The sequence below is a fragment of the Rattus norvegicus genome, chromosome 1 (assembly GCF_036323735.1).
Source record: "Rattus norvegicus strain BN/NHsdMcwi chromosome 1, GRCr8, whole genome shotgun sequence".
In the NCBI taxonomy this organism is placed as follows: domain Eukaryota; kingdom Metazoa; phylum Chordata; class Mammalia; order Rodentia; family Muridae; genus Rattus; species Rattus norvegicus.
This window is the reverse complement of record NC_086019.1, coordinates 213,135,403-213,152,246: the sequence shown is the minus strand read 5'-3', so window position 1 is coordinate 213,152,246 and position 16,844 is coordinate 213,135,403. Positions and strand designations below refer to the sequence as shown.

Sequence of the window (16,844 nt, the reverse complement as noted above, 5' to 3'; positions counted from 1 at the left end):
AGGCTGATGGTCGAGGTTAATTATTCGGGCCTTTTTATTCCATCTGGAAAATACAAATATTCACAGAAGTCTGTACAACCTTAGGGACACCAGCCCTGGCCCTCTTCTCAGTGCATGCCACCCTCAACCTCCCCCACCCTCAGCCCCAACCTCCTGCCCCAGAATCCCTGGCTCCCTGCTCTGCTCCAAGTCTTTTCTCCAAGGCAGGAATGAGTCCTTGATAGTCACAGCTGGGAAGAGAAAAAAACAGAAGTTATGAGGAACCCCTCATCAAATGGCCCACCTGCCTCGGCCCTTCCAATCAGCCACCCAGCCCTCTGTGAGGGGGGACCCTGGTAGCAGCCTGCAAAGGGAGGACTCACCGTCTTATAAGTGGATGTCGAACACACCATCTTCCACAGTCTGCACCTCCTCTTCACGGATCTCTGTGGAGAGCAATGGGAAAGTTATCCACAACCCTAACCCTGGGACCCAGGGGGCCTCGGCAACCATCTACTGTCACAGGAGGCTCCCATCCCTTCCTCATCCTGGAAGCAGACCCATCCTCCAAAAATCAATTCTCGGAATGACCAAATGACCCCGTTTTTGAGGCTTATTCTTCCCTTCTGAAGCTCTTCCCACGGCCACATCGCTGCCGGTGCAGTTTGCTTAAATGTCGATTTTGTGTATATTGCACAGTTTAGAGCCCGGCCCATCTGAAGACTCACTGAAATGGTTTTTCTCTTTTCTATTTTTGAGGACTTACGCCAACCCAAATGATTGTGGTCAAATTGCCTTGGACCTCAGTTTAATCGTCCTCAGGAAAATAATCATTTGGCCATCATTCAGTAAACTGATCAAAAGCAACAGAGACCCCAAGAGAATCGCTCAGAGGTGACTGGGGAAGAGACTTTTATAATGGCAGGCAAAAGAAAAATGCAAGTGGCTGGTGGGATGCCAATCCCCTTACAAAGCAGAAGTTCAACTGGGATCCTGAAGCCTCTTTAAAATTAGGGTGTGCACCTTTAATCCCAGTACGTGGGAAGCAGAGTTGGCCAGGGCTATACAGGAAGACCCTGATCTAAAGTAAATTAGGGCCTCCCTCCACTCCACCCGCAGAAAGTCAAAAGTTCTTTGGGCACTTTCTAGTATTGTTACCTATCTAATCCTTTATAGTCCCAACCAAAAATAAATGGTTTTTTTTTTAATTAAAAATAAATCGTGATGTCTGAATCAGCCAGCATCCTGGATACGTTAATAGGCCTTCCTGGAGGCCCTCCTACCTGGAGGCCGAGAGCTGCGCCTGCCTGGGCGAGGCAGGGAGAAGCTGAAGGCCCGATGGTGGGTATGTGTGGGTGAGGGAGAGGGTGCAGAGCCCTCCAGGCTCACACTCTGGGCGCGGCGGCGACATTCCACTGACAGTCGGTCTTTGCACTGCTTGTGGCAGTTCACACCACAAGCTGAGGAAGGGAAGAAGGGGGGCCAGCAAGGGCCACGGGTCAGAAAGCTCTGCACCCCATCCTCCAGGCCTGTGCTCCTTCTTTACGCCTGAAAAATCACCCCCACCAAACTACACGCTTCCTCCCAAGTTGCTTTCTTCATGTGAATTTAATACCGGGACTACGCCCTCTCCAAAGTTTCTTTTCCTGGGCAGCTTGGCTCACCACAGCCTCTTAAAAGATAACCCTCTCCTGTCAGTCAGGATGCCTCTCTGGTTACAATGTACTTCACTTCCTGGAAACTGCGGCCATCAAAATAAAAATCCCTATAACAGTAACCCTCCCCACCCCACCCCCAAAGCTTGACCCAGCAGTGAAGCCATTCGTTCCATCTTATCTTACCTCTACATTTGAGGCCCTGCTTGTAGATGCCCAGGATCTGCAATAAAGAAGGGGGCCATGCTTGGGGGTTAGGGTTTTATAGGTCCGGAAGACAGGGCCTGAGTTCTGGGTGTTTGGCGAGTTGGCTAGTGTTCCGGTATGGACCGGGTGGGCCAGCAAAAGGGCGGGGCATGGACTGGCAGGCCAGGTCTGGAGGGGTGGATGTTAGCACTGCAAGTCTGGGCAGCGGGGCGCTCACCAGAGCTTTGCAGTGTCGGCAGGCGACCGGCCTTAGCGAGTTACTCTCCTGGAAGTTGTGTACGAAGCCCATGCGGCCTCCCAGCACCGAGCTGGAGCGCAGGAAGTAGGAGATCATCTCCTCGCGGCTGATGCAGCCATCCCTGGTGGGCGTGGGGGCATCTCAACTCGGGTCCTCCCCTGGGACAAGGACCAGCCTCCCTAATCCCGCGGGCAGAGGAAAAGGTCTCCACCCAGTTCATGACTTTGAACCTTCCGTACAGGGAACATCTGCCACTAAATAGTATGGGTTTCCCTAGGGTTTCCTCCTTAGGACAATGGGGAGCTCTCAGATGGGGTGTCAGTAAAAGAAGATGGGAGTCTCTGTTTCACGCAGTGTGCTATGCCACACCTACAGGGCGCCTGTGAATTGGGGTACCCTGGAATAGCTGTCTGTGCCTCTGATACGGGGTTTCCTCCAAACCCCGGCATCCCAAGGGCCCCTTTTAATCTAGTAACGAATTTTAGATGCCAGAATGCGTGTTCTGGGCATAGATCTCAGTTTAGAACCCAGCTCTAACTGGCCATGGTGGCGCATGCCTTTAATGAGAGTTCAAGGCCAGCCAAGTCTATACAGTGAGTTTCAGGCTAGCTGGGACTACATAGAAAAACTGAACACTCCCATCTACTGACTAATCACCCTGTGCCTGAGTTTCCTTATATCTTATGGGCATAATCCTACTGCCTATGCTTCGTGTATTGTTGAGGGTCACAGGAGAAAATGCATATAAAATGTCCAGGTGGCTAGGTAGGTCCTTAGTCACTTCTCTTTTCTATTTTTTACATTTTAATTTCAGATTACCCCACCCCCGCCCCTGCTTTCCATTTGTTTGTTCGCTTGTTTGGCTTTTGAGGAAAACTCTCCCTAAGTAGGCCTGGCTGGTCCGAAACTCCCTATGTTCCCAGCCAGGATAGAACTCACAGAGATCTGTCTGCCTCTGCTTCTTTCCCACGTGCGTGCTGGGATTACGAGCCTGAGCCATTTGGCCTTGCTACTTTTTTGAGACTCCTGTGGCTGAGGCTGACCTCTAACTTGCTATTATTACCAAGCCCAAGCCTCAGAATGTGGAATTACAGGCATGTGCCACCACACCCCGCTGCTTGGTCACTTCTTGGTGGCTGTCACTTCCACAGTTGGCCCTTACTTGAAACTTGATACTCTATGTTATGACACTAGAGAGCCTTCATCTCAGTGGGAAAACTAGTGATTTAAAAAACAAATACTAAAATATAAGACTTTACATGACATATGCGAACTGCATGAAAACCACATTCTCCTGGAATGAGACACCGATAAGTAGGTAAAACCATGAAGGTAAGATCTGAGAATTGCTCGGTGATCTTGAGCAGGGGGCCTTTCTACACACCGTACAAATCCAAAAGAGCCAGGGAAAGGTTGACATATCAAACACAGAAAGCTTTAAAAAAAAATTTTTTTTATGGAAAAAGACGACATCAGTGACAGACAGGAAGAAGATATTTGCAAACACAGTCAACAGCGAGGGGTTAATATCCATTGGTACAGATTCTAAAAATCAATGAGAAGACGCACAAACCCAGCAGGTGACAGACAAAGAGTATGAACAATTAACAGAAGAAATATAAGTGGCCCATAAACATATGAATAGATGGTCCCCAGCCAAATTGAAGAAATGCAAATTAGCAAGGACAACCATTTTCCAACTCAAGCGGCAGAGCTGAAAGGCTTATTACAGCCGCCGCTCTTGGCAAGGAGCTTGAGACACAGGCACTTGGGCACGGTTGATGCGGTGCAGCCTGGTACAGGCTCCTCCGAGGTCAGGTTGGCAGTCTCTCCCTCCTAACTTAGAATGGGCACTGCTTTGGATCAGGTGATCCCACTTCTAGGAATGTCTCCTGCAGAAACATTGGCCCAAAGGAGTGGATACAAAGACTTCCCCAGCAGCAGGGCGGATAAACAGCGACGCTCTGGACCAGTCTACAAGGACATCAGCTGGAGGAAGCACAGGTGAAGGGTGGCCAGCCACACGGTGCAATCCTCTAAAGGATGAGATAATGTGGATACCACAGCCTGGCGGTAGAGTGCTTTCCTAAGACATGGAAGCCCTAGTCTCCATACCCAGAACCCTAAATAAATAAACAAATAGTAAATAAAACACTGCAAGCCTACACAAATCCACATGGAAGATGTCTGTGGTACAACGGAAAGCAAACATAAAAACAGACCTGGGGTTGGGGATTTAGCTCAGTTGTAGAGCGCTTGCCTAGCAAGCACAAGGTCCTGGGTTCGGTCCCCAGCTCCGGGGGAAAAAAAAAAAAAAAAGCAAAAACAGACCTGGGATGTGGTTTGGGGATGAAAGTGTTTGGTATGCATAGGCCCTGGGTTCAATAATGACCTGTGCAGAGATAAACTAAAAAGTAGACTGTGATGGCTCATCCCTGCAATCCCAACAAGGCTATAAGGCTATCCTGGGCTACATAGTAACTTCCCAGCCAATGTAGGCTAGAGTGAGACCCTGTCTCCAAAAACTGAAGTAAATAAACAATAATAGTAATAAATAAAAAAACTGACCAACAGGGTTCTTTTTTTGTTTCTTTCTTTGTTTGTTTGTTTGTTTTGTTTTGCAAGAGATAGAGTCTATCTCCAAGTTCCAGAAGCAAAGAGAGCAGCACTTCGGGAGCCAGATGTGGTGGACCACAAATGTAAACCTTCAATCGGAGGAGCTCTGGGGAGGCCAAGGCTAGAGAATCAGGAGTTCAACACCACATTCAGCGATGCAGTTAATTGGAGGCTGGCCTGATATATATAGCAAGTTCCAGAACAGCCAGGGCCACATGGGGAAACCTTGTCTCAATCAAACAAACAAACAAACAAAAAACTCTTAAAAAAAGGGGGGGGGGGTCAGAGAGGCAGGGATAAAAAATGGACTGCAGAGCGGCAGTGAGCTGGGACCAGTCCTGGGAAGAGGAGCAGGCTGCCCTTCCTGTCAGGGAGCTGGAGATGAGACCCAGAGCCCTGTGCATGCTCAGCCTAGTACCTGCCACTGACCCATGGCCCTGTAAATGCCCTCCTCTCTCTATGAGACCAATACAGGCGTCTGGTGGCCAATCAGTGGTCCGAGTTTACATAAGGTTGTCTTAGGGTGGAGGCTCCCTGAAACCACAGCCTCCAGAGTTATAAACAGCTGCATCCCACTGAATAGCCCCCCCCCAAAAAAAAAACAAGAAAAAGAAAAACCACCCATCAGCCCATGGAGGAGACTGTCGCAGTCTAGCAGAAGCCTCAAAGCCACCAGTCAGATGTCATGAATCCTGTTTGTCCACAAAACTCACTTCAGACCAAATCTCCATCCATTTTACATGGGTACTAGGAAGGACACAGGCAGCTAGGCATGGTGGCTTACGCCTCTGATCCCAGCACTAGGGAAAATAAGGAATTTGAGGCCAGCATGAGGTATATTATGAGTTCAACCTAGCCTGGTCTACATAATAAGCAAAGGAACATTTGCTTCCTTTTTCAGTGGGGATCCGGTGTGGAAACAGGCTATCTATGTAGAACAGGCTATCCTCAAAGTCCACCTGCCCCTGCCCCTCCCCTCACTGGTGCTGAATTAAAGGTCTGGATACCCCCTGCCCTACTTTTTTTTCCAAACCAAGCCTCATGTAGCCCAGGCTAGCTTCAAATTTGCTATGTAATCGACAATAACCCAGAGCTTCCGACCCTCATGTTCCTACCTCCCCAGTGCTGGATTCCAGGAAAGTCAGTATTAAGAGATGAGACCCAGGACCTCATACATGCTAGGCTGATACTCTACTGACTGAGACCCATTCCCAGCCCCCAAACCACATATTTTTGAAATACAGGTCACATTTAAAAATAAATCAACCTGGGATGGACTGCAAATTTTGACTTTTTTTTTTTTTTTTGTCATCTCAGCAAAAATGGGGCATAAACATGGTTACAGAGGACACATTCAACCTGCTTCAGAGAACCAGATGTTTTTCCAAATTGTCAACATATGAATTGTGGATAAGCAACTGGGTGCTGCTAAGTACAGCCTTTCTTATCTGTTCATTAAAGCCAGCTACCCAGGGGCTCGACTTGCCCCTCTTGGCAGCTATGAGCTCTACAAATAAAAGTGTTCTCTTTACAAGGCTCAGGTGAGGCTCCCCCATTTGTTCAAACTAGCAAAGTAACACTCTCCCTCTATGACTGGCAGCTTCCCCACATCCCAAAACATCACAGCCACAGGGGCAAGGCCTCGCTCTCTGCACACACAGACACTGGAGCCCAAGGGGGAAGTGGATTGATATCTTCCCTCTACCCCACCCCACCCCCAGGCCCTTGTCCTCCTCACTGGTTCTGGTCCAAGTCCCCAAAGGCGCTGAGATAAGGGAAGTTGCCCCGGATGATCTGGAACTCCTCCTGGGAGATGTGACCGTCCCCATCAACGTCAAAGTTCCGGAACACAGACTACAGAGGAACATGTGAAGCCAGGAGAGGGGAGAATTAAAAGAAACCTCTGAGTCCAGTCTATATATTATAAAGAATACCAGAGATGTCTCCCACACTCCATTTTCTCCTGTCTCACCAGCCCATAATGCAACTAGTTGGCTGAGGTTGGTGTCCCCCAGAGATGGTCAGAGCACTGGCACTAACAGTGGCTTCCAGGGCAAGGCTCTGGGGAAACTAGCTTCACAGACCCCTATTTCCAGCAGATTCCCTTGGCCTCCACGCCTCTTACCTCCACCATCTTCTCAATGTGCTCGGCCACCAAGGCTTGGTCCAGCTTAGGCTTGGCAACTGAGGTCCACTCTTCCAGCACAGGCGGCCGGGGAGGCGGGGTGCAGCTGGTGGGGCTGGTGGGCTGTGGAAAGGGTCAGGTCTGAGCCAGGGCCAGAGTAGGAATGAATCTAAGGTTCCAGTAAATAGAAAGAGAGTCTGCCCAAAGCCACCCCACCCCCACTCCCAGAATTCCATTGTCAGGCAAGCCAATGAGTGTAGTGAATGGGGATTGTCTTTGCACCCTGAGATCCTACGGTGCAAAGCAAGGGATGAGGGGGCTCCCTTACCGATGACTTGGAACGTGGCTCTCGCTGCAGAGAGAGCTGATACAGCTCATCCTCCGTCTGATACTGGTCCAGGGACACCTGGGACACATAGGTCTGGTGATACCTTCTGGTCCCTGCTTCTCTCTCACACCAGAGACACAAACCCAAGGCCACAGGACTACCAGTCTGCCCAGAGCCTAATGTGAAAGCTAGACTCAAGACCAAGGCAATTTCCACGCCAGCTATCCCACGGGGCAAACTTTAAACACAACTCACTGACGAATATCAGCCAAGAAGTAGAGTCAGACCTACTGACCTGGCATCAAGACCTCCATGAGTTCAAGGTTAGCCTAGGGTCCCTAGGAAGTCTGAGTAGCCGGGGCTACAAAGTGAGGTCCTGTCTCAAAAACAAAATTAATAAATACTAAAAGAACTTCACGGGCTGGAGAGATGGTTCAGTGGTTAAGAGCACTGACTGCTCTTCCAGAGGTCCTGAGCTCAAATCCCAGCAACCACATGATGGCTCACAACCACCTGTAATGATGCCCTCTTCTGGTGTGTCTGAAGACAGCTACAGTGTACTCATATACATTAAATAAATAAATCTTGCACAAGGCCCTGGGTTCGGTCCCCAGCTCCGAAAAAAAGAAAATAAATAAATAAATAAATAAATCTTAAAAAAAAAAAAAGAAAAAGAAAAAACTTCACTCAGTAGCCAAGGCTGTGTTAGAAATCACCCATGTCACCCACAAATCCAAACCTTTTGAATATAACCCACTGCCAGGACCTCAACCCAGGACCAAGGAGCCAGGCCCAGCCTCAGACCAAGCCTCATAACAACCTCCTGAGATCAGAGGTTTATGTCTCGGCCCAGCCGTGAGGTTGCCTCATAGTCCACAGCAAGCCCCAGACAGAGCCCAGGTTAAACCTCAGCTCCTTGTTCAGAGCCCAGGAGCACACAGTCACAGCAGATGCAAATGCAGACACCGTGCCCAGCCCCTCACCGTGAGCAGACTCAGCAGGTCGGGGTTGGCTTGCACTGGTGGTCGAAGACTGGTCACCATAGCCAACTCCTCCAGAATGCTGAAAAGCTGCCTCATCTTGGCTCCATTGAGCCGGGTCCGACCTGGGTCCAGCCAGTCAGGCAGAGCCAGCTGCAGAGCCACTAGATCCTTGAGGTGCACACCCAGGATAGGAAAGCGGAAGCCCACGCAGGCCGCCAGCCTTCGCCGGTAGTTGCTGTAGTTGCCAGTAGCTGTCACTAGTTCTGTCAGACCTTCCCAGAGCTGGGGGTTGGGGGGAGGCAGAGTGTCACTCACACACACGCACACCACTCAACTATCCTCCCACCTCAGCCCTGGAACTGTGGGAAGGGAGAGGGAACAAGGTCAAGGATAGGCGAGAAGGTCAAGTCCTCCCTCATCAGCTCCCAGTGCTGCTCTCCCAGGCTCCAGGGCTCAAAGCTCATAGTTCACGAGTCCGAGAAAACAAGTACAACCAGCTACACATTCATATATACACACCGGGCATGAACACGGGTTATCAACATTTAAACAACAGCCTACTGACCAAGAAGGATGCTATGAGACAGGGTGTTTGGTGTGGACAAACCTTAAGTTGAACCTGGTGACATAAGCCCAAGATCCTAGCAGTGGGGAGGCAGACGCAGGAGGATTAACTGTAAATTCAAAGTCAGCCCCATCTACATAGTGAGTCCCAAGCTACCTGAGATTTTATACAGCAAAACCTTGTCTCAAAAAGTGGTTGGGATTGGGGAGGGGGGGTCAAAGAAGAAAAAAGAAACTCTTAAGTTGGTGCAGTTGTTCCTGTTGTGCAGAAAGCCCCAGCCTCCTGCACCTCATCAATCAGGTGTGGCGGTGAAGGTCTCTGACCAGAGATAAAGGCAAGAGCGCAGGGGTGCATGGTCACAGCAAGTTCAGGGACAGCCTGGAATACATGAGACCCCATCTCAAAAAATAAACAAGATCTGGCTGTGGACGCGGAGGCAGAGGCAAGTAGATCGTTATGAATTTGAGGTCAGCTTTGTCTACATAGGGAATTCCAGGACAACCAGGGCTACACAGTGATACCCTGAATCCAAAAGAGAGAGAAAATTAAAGAGAAAAGGAGAGAGGAAGGAAGGAGGAAGAGAGGGAGGGAAAGGAGAGGGGAGCAGAAGGAATGGAGGGAGAGAGGGGAATGGAGGGAAGGAAGGAGGGAGAGGGATGGAGAGAAGGAAGGAGGGAGGGGGATGGAGAGAAGGAAGGAGGGAGAGGGATGGAGAGAAGGAAGGAGGGAGGGAGAGGGATGGAGAGAAGGAGGGAGGGAGGGGGATGGAGAGAAGGAGGGAGGGAGAGGGATGGAGAGAAGGAAGGAGGGAGAGGGATGGAGAGAAGGAGGAAGAGAGGGATGGAGAGAAGGAGGGAGGGAGAGGGATGAGAGAAGGAGGGAGAGGGATGGAGAGAAGGAGGGAGGGAGAGGGATGGAGAGAAAGAGGGAGGGAGAGGGATGGAGAGAAAGAGGGAGGGAGAGGGATGGAGAGAAGGAAGGAGGGAGAGGGATGGAGAGAAGGAGGGAGAGAGGGATGGAGAGAAGGAGGGAGAGGGATGGAGAGAAGGAGGGAGGGAGAGGGATGGAGAGAAGGAAGGAGGGAGAGGGATGGAGAGAAGGAGGGAGGGAGAGGGATGGAGAGAAGGAGGGAGAGAGGGATGGAGAGAAGGAGGGAGGGAGAGGGATGGAGAGAAGGAAGGAGGGAGAGGGATGGAGAGAAGGAGGGAGAGAGGGATGGAGAGAAGGAGGGAGAGAGGGATGGAGAGAAGGAGGGAGGGAGGGGGATGGAGAGAAGGAAGGAGGGAGGGGGATGGAGAGAAGGAAGGAGGGAGGGGGATGGAGAGAAGGAAGGAGGGAGGGGGAAGGAGGGAAGCAGAGAGAATGCTAGCAAAATGACTGAGTGGTAAAGACTTGCCATCAAGCTTGAAAACCTGGTTTCAACCTCCAGGGTTCTCATTATAAAAGGAAAAACAAACTCCTGCGTGTTGTCCTCTGAGCTCCACACAAGAACTGTGCTATGGGCATGTGAGCACACCCATGTATAGGCACATACTAAGTAAGTAAGCACACACTAAGTAAGTTAATTTATAAAAAAGAAAGCCCTCAAATGTTCAACAGTTCAACAAATACTAAATTAGGGCAGACTTGCAGTAACATGCGACAATAAAATGAATGGTCGCCATGGGACAGGATGGGAAGTTCCTCCCATCCAGGTGGAATGAGACCTTCCAAAACGGAAAATCCCATTTGTGTCTACTCCGAGGCCGGTGGAAATAGACAACAAAAGGCCCCAGGATTTTGCTCTGGGATACACACACAGAAAAGCTAAGAAGAAAAGGAAAGTTCTCATCCTGGAGGTTCTGACCCTGAGCCCTGCTGCTTGGGCTTGGGTCACCAATCATCCTTTAAGACATAGCAACGTTTTTTTAGATTTCTGAATTTTAAAAGGATAAGATGGAGTTCAGAGAAAGACAATAAAAGTCAGCCTTCGGTCTCCTGCATGCACTCACGAACACACATACACACATACACTACACAAACAAACATAAAAAAATAAAATAAAATAATAAAAAGAAGAAATCAGCTTTGGGACCGAGCAGGCCTGGGGACCCACCACCGACACTTGCATTGTATAGTTAGAGACCTTGCTCCCTCCTTCAAGCCTCAGTTTCCTCAACTGTCATACAAGAACAGTCATGCCTAGACCCCAGCACTGCACTGGAAAGGCAGCAGCTGTGAACCACAGGCCAGTCTGGAAACCAGGCACCTTGATGGTGTCAGGGCTGACATGGCTGTGGGTCTCCTTGAGGCGTGAGATGGAGCTGTGGCTCAGGCCTCCCACGACGGCCATCAACGTGTTGAAGTTCTGCAGCTGCAGCAGCTTCTGGAAGGCAAATAAAGAGGGCAAGGCAGCATGTCACCCAGCTGCCCTTAAGGAGAGAAGGGGCAGGGCTTGATGAACTCAGGGAAGGTGGGCACCTCTGCCACATGCACGAAATGTGTGATGACCAGCGCCCGCTGCGTGGCTGTGGGCTTGCTGAGGATCATGAGTTGGACCCACTGAGAGACACTGTTGAAGAGGGAGATGAATCGCTCCAGGACCGGATTGTCTACAGTGCAGCCATGAGTCACAAAGCTGTGATAGTCCTGGAACTGGGGACAGGTGGGGTTGACCCGAGATAGTCCTGGAACTGGGGACAGGTGGGGTTGACCCCAGTGCCCCGTTGGCCTCTCCCATCACTGTCTGCCTTGCTCAGCTTCCCGATGTCATTTGACAAAACCACCCAACCATCCCTGGGAGCCAGCATACCCCCAAGTCTTGGCCCTTTCTGGAACTCCCTTCTCAGCCCATACTGTACCCCCACCACAAGCCTTCAGGCCACACCAGGATCTTGCAGAAGGACCGATACTCCAAGTAGGTGAGATGTTCTGCCAGTTCCATAGGCTCCAAGTGATCAAACAACAGGGACATCTTGCGCTTTTTCTGTTCCACAGGGTTCCGCTGGGTCACCTGCCGCTTCCACTTGTAGGTGGGGCTGGGGGGGCAGGGGTAGTGAGCCCTGTGCTGGAGATGTCCCCTGCTTCCTGTGATCCCACTCTCACTCAGACATGCCACTCAAACTGACTCAGGACCTAAGCAGCAGGGGCCACCATCCTAAGCACTAACATCCCCAAGTCCCAGCAACTCCTTCACGTGTCCCTTTCACCACACGCTCAACACACACGGATGGACAACGTACTCTGCCAGGCGCTGTGCTAGGCACTGGGGTACAGAGATGAGCAAGACACGGTTCCTGCCCTCGGGGAGCTCACAATCTACCGGGGGAGACAGACACAGAAACGCACTATCACCAAACAGTGGCACACAAGTCCCAAAGGCTCTGGGCAGGAGTCTGCAGAGAGCGTCTCAGGAGCGCAGGAAAGAATGGCAGATTCTGCTCTGCAAAAGGGGAGTACCCTCACTGGGCCGGGACTCACACTTGTGCTGAGTCTGGTGAGAATGGAGAATGACAGGACAACAAGAGGGAGCACCATGGAGAGGAAGGATGAAGGACAGACGATGGGGAGCAAACCCCAGGAGCCCCAGTATGAAGTGTGTGGCTGACTTAACATCACAAAGGGCCTTAATGGCCGGATAGGTGTTCTGAAGGAGACAGGGGGCCATGGAAGGTTTTAAAGCAAGAGAGTGACATGACCCTCACTCATTCAATTGAACAGACATTTATTAAGCACATATGGTGTAGCATGCGTAGTGCCCCCTGAGCTCCGCCCCCACGCACACACTCTCGATGTCGATGAGGCTGCTGTGCCTGCGGTTTCCTTCTTGGTCTAACAGAGCCTTCAGCTCCTTGATCTGTTCAGCCAGCTCTGGGTTCAAGTCGAACTCTGCTGGGAAGGCTGAGACCCAGTACCTGGCGGAGGGGCAGGCACAGTAATGTCATGTAAGGCAGTCTTTCCTTCTTCACCCACCATTCCAAGTGGACTCAGGAGGAACTATTAGGGCTGTATTCACCCCCAGAGAGTGAGGTAAAGCAGTTCAAAGTACATTATGTTACAGTAGGAATGCCCCCATCCCCGCTCCCACCCCTTCGTCCCAGATCTTTGCTTCTCCATCCACAACCCCAGTGCACATCAGCAGAAAACAAGGCTGGTAGCACACATGGGCAGTGTTCAGTGGCAAACCCACATGGTAGGTACCCTAAATGCTATCCACTCCTGCAGCCCACATGGAGCTTCAAAAGGGTACCAAGAGGAGAGGGGTCAGGGCCCAGACTCACCTGACCAGGTGACAGGTTTTCACCTGTAGGGAATTGGAGTTGTCCTTCCGGGATTGCTGATAGGTAAAGGAGAGTTAAGGACAACAGACTGGAACCTAAGGTTAGGAAGACGGGCGGACAAAGGAGCACCAAGGTTCTGAGGCAAAGCCTGGGTTCCAGAATGCACGGGGAAGAGGGAACTGATAGATGAATTCTCCAGAAGTATAGGTGGAGGTAGAGGGCTGAATGTCACCATAGATGAAAAGGAGGACCTGGCCTCAAAGAAGGGTAAGAGGAGGCCTCTGAGTAGAGCAGGGGCTGACCCCAGACCTCAGGGGAGAGTGAGGCCAAAGCCAAGGTAAGAGAAAAGCCCAAATCCTCAACTAGGAACAGGGCAAAACCTAGGTCCTAGAAGGACACTGGACAGTGTCTGAATTGTGGGATATAGGTAGGGCTTACACTCCAGGCTCTAAGGTCTTGAGCAAGCCAAGGGGAATGGACTAGTGGACAACCGAGCCTGAGCCATGCCCCTGCCAAGGATATAAGTGGAGCAGTTTCGAAGCCAGCTGAGAGGAAGGTATGTACCAGGGGTGCATCATGAGAAACATGCGCACTAGCTGTGGATCTCGCACCTTTCCAGAGTCATCTGCTCCAAAAGTCCAAAAGAAGCCAGCTGACCCTTGGTCCTGAGGCTCGGATGCCTAAGCTAGTCTGCAGTCTGGTGACAGGTCCCTGGGTCTGCACTCCCAACCCCACCCACACCTACTGAATTTCCCAACACTCCAAAGCCAGGAGTGAAAATTGAGAAATAAGTCTGGGTGGATGAGGGGTACCACAGGATCCAGAGGATGGAGGAGAGCTTGGAGCAAGCCCATAGTCCAGAGGGGAACCAGCTGGGGCGGAAGGAGCCCGGGTTCCCCGGGGTCAAGAATCCAGAGGTCATTTCCTGAGTGCTGGGGGAAGGGGCACCCCTTTCACCAGATAAACCAACCCCCATCTGCCGGAAACAGTTCCCAGGCTAGAGATAGAGTTCCTCCGGATCCCCCCCGGGAGACAGATAATGCCCCTCCCAGGTCAGAGTTGGGACCCTGGGCCCCCCTCCTTGACGTCTGGATAAGGGGTACATTGGGGCACTTCTCTGCAAAGACGAAGGGCTTTCCTTAAGTAGACTTCAAAATAGGAGCCTCTGGGTAGGTCCTGGCCAGGAGTCTGATTCAGGATCCAGCTGGGTGTGACCCCTCGTGCTGCATGCAACTCACCAAAGGCTTCGATACAGCCACGGAGCAGCTCCTCCACGGTGCAACCCTTGTCCAGGTCCAGAGTGCTCGCCATGGCTGCCGGTGCCAGTGGGCTAGACCCAAGTTACACTCTCAGAGCCTCCCACAGTGCTCGATTCGTACCCCTGTCCTGAGAGAAGTGGGAGTCAGCGGAGGCGCGGGGGGGGGGGGGGGAGGAGGGGACTGGAGGGGGTTGGTAGCTGGCGAGCCCGCAGGAACGGGGCGGGGTGGGCACGCCCTCTGCTGGGCAGGGGCGGAGTTGCCTGCTGCTGCCCTCCGGGGTTAAACGGTCCTGCGCCGGGATGGTGCAACTCGCTAGTTGGGAAATGGACTAGCTGAGAGGCTTCCGGCCCACCCGCGGAGCCGCGGGAGAGTAAAAGGGTTCTACAAGAATAAGGGACGAGCCAGGACCCCAGGAGTTAGTTAGTGCCCGAAGCCTCCTGGCGGGCCCTCCTCTCACTGCGTTTGCTCCCCACAGGCACCTGCAGCACCCCACAGCTTGACTCTGCGCTCCTCCCGTTTCCCCTCCCTTCACAGCCTCCCTTCCCCCGCAGGGTTATTTTGGGAACCCAGTGCCTGAGGGGACCTCGGAGGAATTTCTCCCTGGGATGGAAGGAGGGAGGAGGGAACCCAGGCGTCCTGCCTACATCGCCCCCTCCTGGGCTCCCCGAGTGAGAGGCGGGGCCGTAGCATCCCCAAGGGGCTTGCCCTTGAGGAGGAGGGCTAGAGAGAACATTCCTGGGGCGGGGGTGGGGGTAACCCACTGCGGCTGGGAGATGTCAGTGGGAAGCCAGAGTCTGGGAACCGCGGACTCCCAACTCACAAGTACTAAGGTCCCAGGAGTCCCGTCCTATCCCTTCCAGAATTGCCATATATCTTCCCAACCTGGGCTCCTGACTTCCCACCCACCCTGCTGCATAGTTAAATGGTGCGTGAGAGCGCCGAGTAGGGTGCCCAGAAGGGGCCGCTAGCGCCATGGCCTGCATGACACCATTAATAACCCTGGTCATCAGTGGGGACTATAAAAGCACCCATGCAGGAACAAACACCTATTCTCTAGACTAGGTATTTGCCGGAGGCCAATGACCTACATTAAATGCAAGAAGACCCTTTTCACACACACCAGGGACACAGACACCCTCCGTCCTAATCACACACAATGGCACCCACATCCCATGCACGCCTGCAATGAAAATCCTCAGCCACACATACCCAAGTCCTTTACTTCAGAATGCAAACCCGAATGCAGTTCACCTCCCAGACCTTCTGTTCACTTGAACCAGCTCAGCCTCTGATCCTTCGATCACAGTAGCTCTGACATCTGAACACGTGTGCACACACGCAAAGACAGTGCATCTCCACGCATGTACACTCCCACGCGCATCCACATACCCCCGTGGTTGCGCACACACCCAGTCTGCCGCCCCTCCCCCTTCAACCAGGCTCCAGGGCACACAGCCCTAAAGCCTGGGGTTCTTTACATTCCTGGACCTCGCCAGAACCTTGCCCCAAGGAAAGGGACCTCGCCCTTACACAAACTCCCCCACATTAAGGAGTCCTCCTGAGGACTTCTCAGAGTCGTTCCCTCTTGTCTGTTGCTTCCTTGCTGAGTGACCTTGAGAATCATTTAGCCTCTCTGAACCTCAATTTTCCCATCTGTCAAATGGGGACTTGCAGGAAAGAGCCTGGTAGAGACGTTTCAGGAGAGCACCTGTATACCACGGACGCCCCCCTCCTGCGGGTGGCTCTAAGTGCCTTACCCTCTCCGAAAGCTCTGTCCCACCCAGGACCGCAGATTCCCCACCCACCCGCAGTCCCCGCCGGCCTGCCCCTAGGAGATCCCTAGGGGCCGCACCCTCTGTGCCCCACGCCCCGCCCGCGCGCGTGCTCGCTCACTCACTCTTGGGACCCGCAGCGCGGAGCCCGAACCCTGCCTGGCCCGCGCCACCAGCGTGCGCTCCCGCCCGCCGGCCTCGCTGCGGCTGCGGCTCCCGCCCGCTCTAAGCGCCGCGGCCCAGCGCCCTGCCGCCCCGCCCCCTCCCCGCCCCTGCACCCCGCGCCGCGCCTCCTCTACCGGGGACTCCCCCTCTCGCCCCGCGCGGGCCGGGCCCTGCAGCAGCTTAACCCCTCCCCTGCCGCCCCAGAGCGTTTAGCCGCGGGCGGGGGGCTGCGCCACTGGTGGCGTGGGGATCGCGTGCAGCATCCCTCCCCCACCGCGACACCCCCGGGCTCTGCGCCCCGCCTGGGTGTCGCACGGAGGAAGCCGGGAGGGGCAGGAAGCGGACTGCGGTGGGGAAGGGGCGCCCCGCCCAGCCCCCTGGTCCGGGTTCCTGTTTTCGAGACAAACCGTTCCCACGGGGTTCACCCTGCCCGGGCCCCGGAGTCTTCCTGCGGGCAGCAGAGGCCCAGTTGTGGTGGAGGTCGCGGGCGTGGGGCTGCGAGTCCTTGCGATGCCCTGGGGGAGGGGCTGGGACAGAATGTGAGCTGGTTTTGGTCCAGTGGAGCCTCAAAGAGCGAGGAATGAATGAACGAACGAACGAACACGCGGCTCCCTGGGGACCCAGGCTCGATGTAGAGATGGGGCGAGGGACACCCCACTGGGCAGGAGAGAAAGGGGCATCTACAATTGGGTA

At 53.0% G+C, this 16,844-nt stretch overlaps 1 protein-coding gene and 1 long non-coding RNA gene across 17 annotated transcripts in view; one reads left to right on the top strand and one right to left on the bottom strand.

The window, feature by feature from the left end:
• Rasgrp2 (RAS guanyl releasing protein 2) overlaps positions 1-16,844 on the bottom strand; it is a 17,213-nt gene continuing 369 nt past the window's right edge. Inside the window, exons 1-17 of one of the 16 annotated variants that reach the window (NM_001082977.2) lie at positions 15,424-15,513; positions 14,194-14,341; positions 13,478-13,580; positions 12,956-13,018; positions 12,458-12,589; positions 11,563-11,713; positions 11,157-11,330; positions 10,945-11,061; positions 8,132-8,413; positions 7,149-7,226; positions 6,821-6,943; positions 6,434-6,549; positions 2,059-2,200; positions 1,821-1,857; positions 1,263-1,439; positions 363-425; positions 1-230 (exon numbers count right to left, since the gene is read on the bottom strand). In NM_001082977.2, the coding sequence (NP_001076446.2) occupies positions 367-425; positions 1,263-1,439; positions 1,821-1,857; positions 2,059-2,200; positions 6,434-6,549; positions 6,821-6,943; positions 7,149-7,226; positions 8,132-8,413; positions 10,945-11,061; positions 11,157-11,330; positions 11,563-11,713; positions 12,458-12,589; positions 12,956-13,018; positions 13,478-13,580; positions 14,194-14,266 (1,827 nt within the window). In that variant the 5' untranslated portion in view covers positions 14,267-14,341; positions 15,424-15,513 and the 3' untranslated portion in view covers positions 1-230; positions 363-366. The other 15 variants (XM_063268258.1, XM_063268267.1, XM_063268269.1 and 12 more) reach the window with 15 other exon arrangements.
• LOC120097407 (uncharacterized) overlaps positions 16,704-16,844 on the top strand; it is a 1,176-nt gene continuing 1,035 nt past the window's right edge. Inside the window, exon 1 of the long non-coding RNA XR_005494769.2 lies at positions 16,704-16,841. This is a non-coding gene — a long non-coding RNA (uncharacterized LOC120097407). The remainder of the gene's footprint in view (positions 16,842-16,844) is intronic.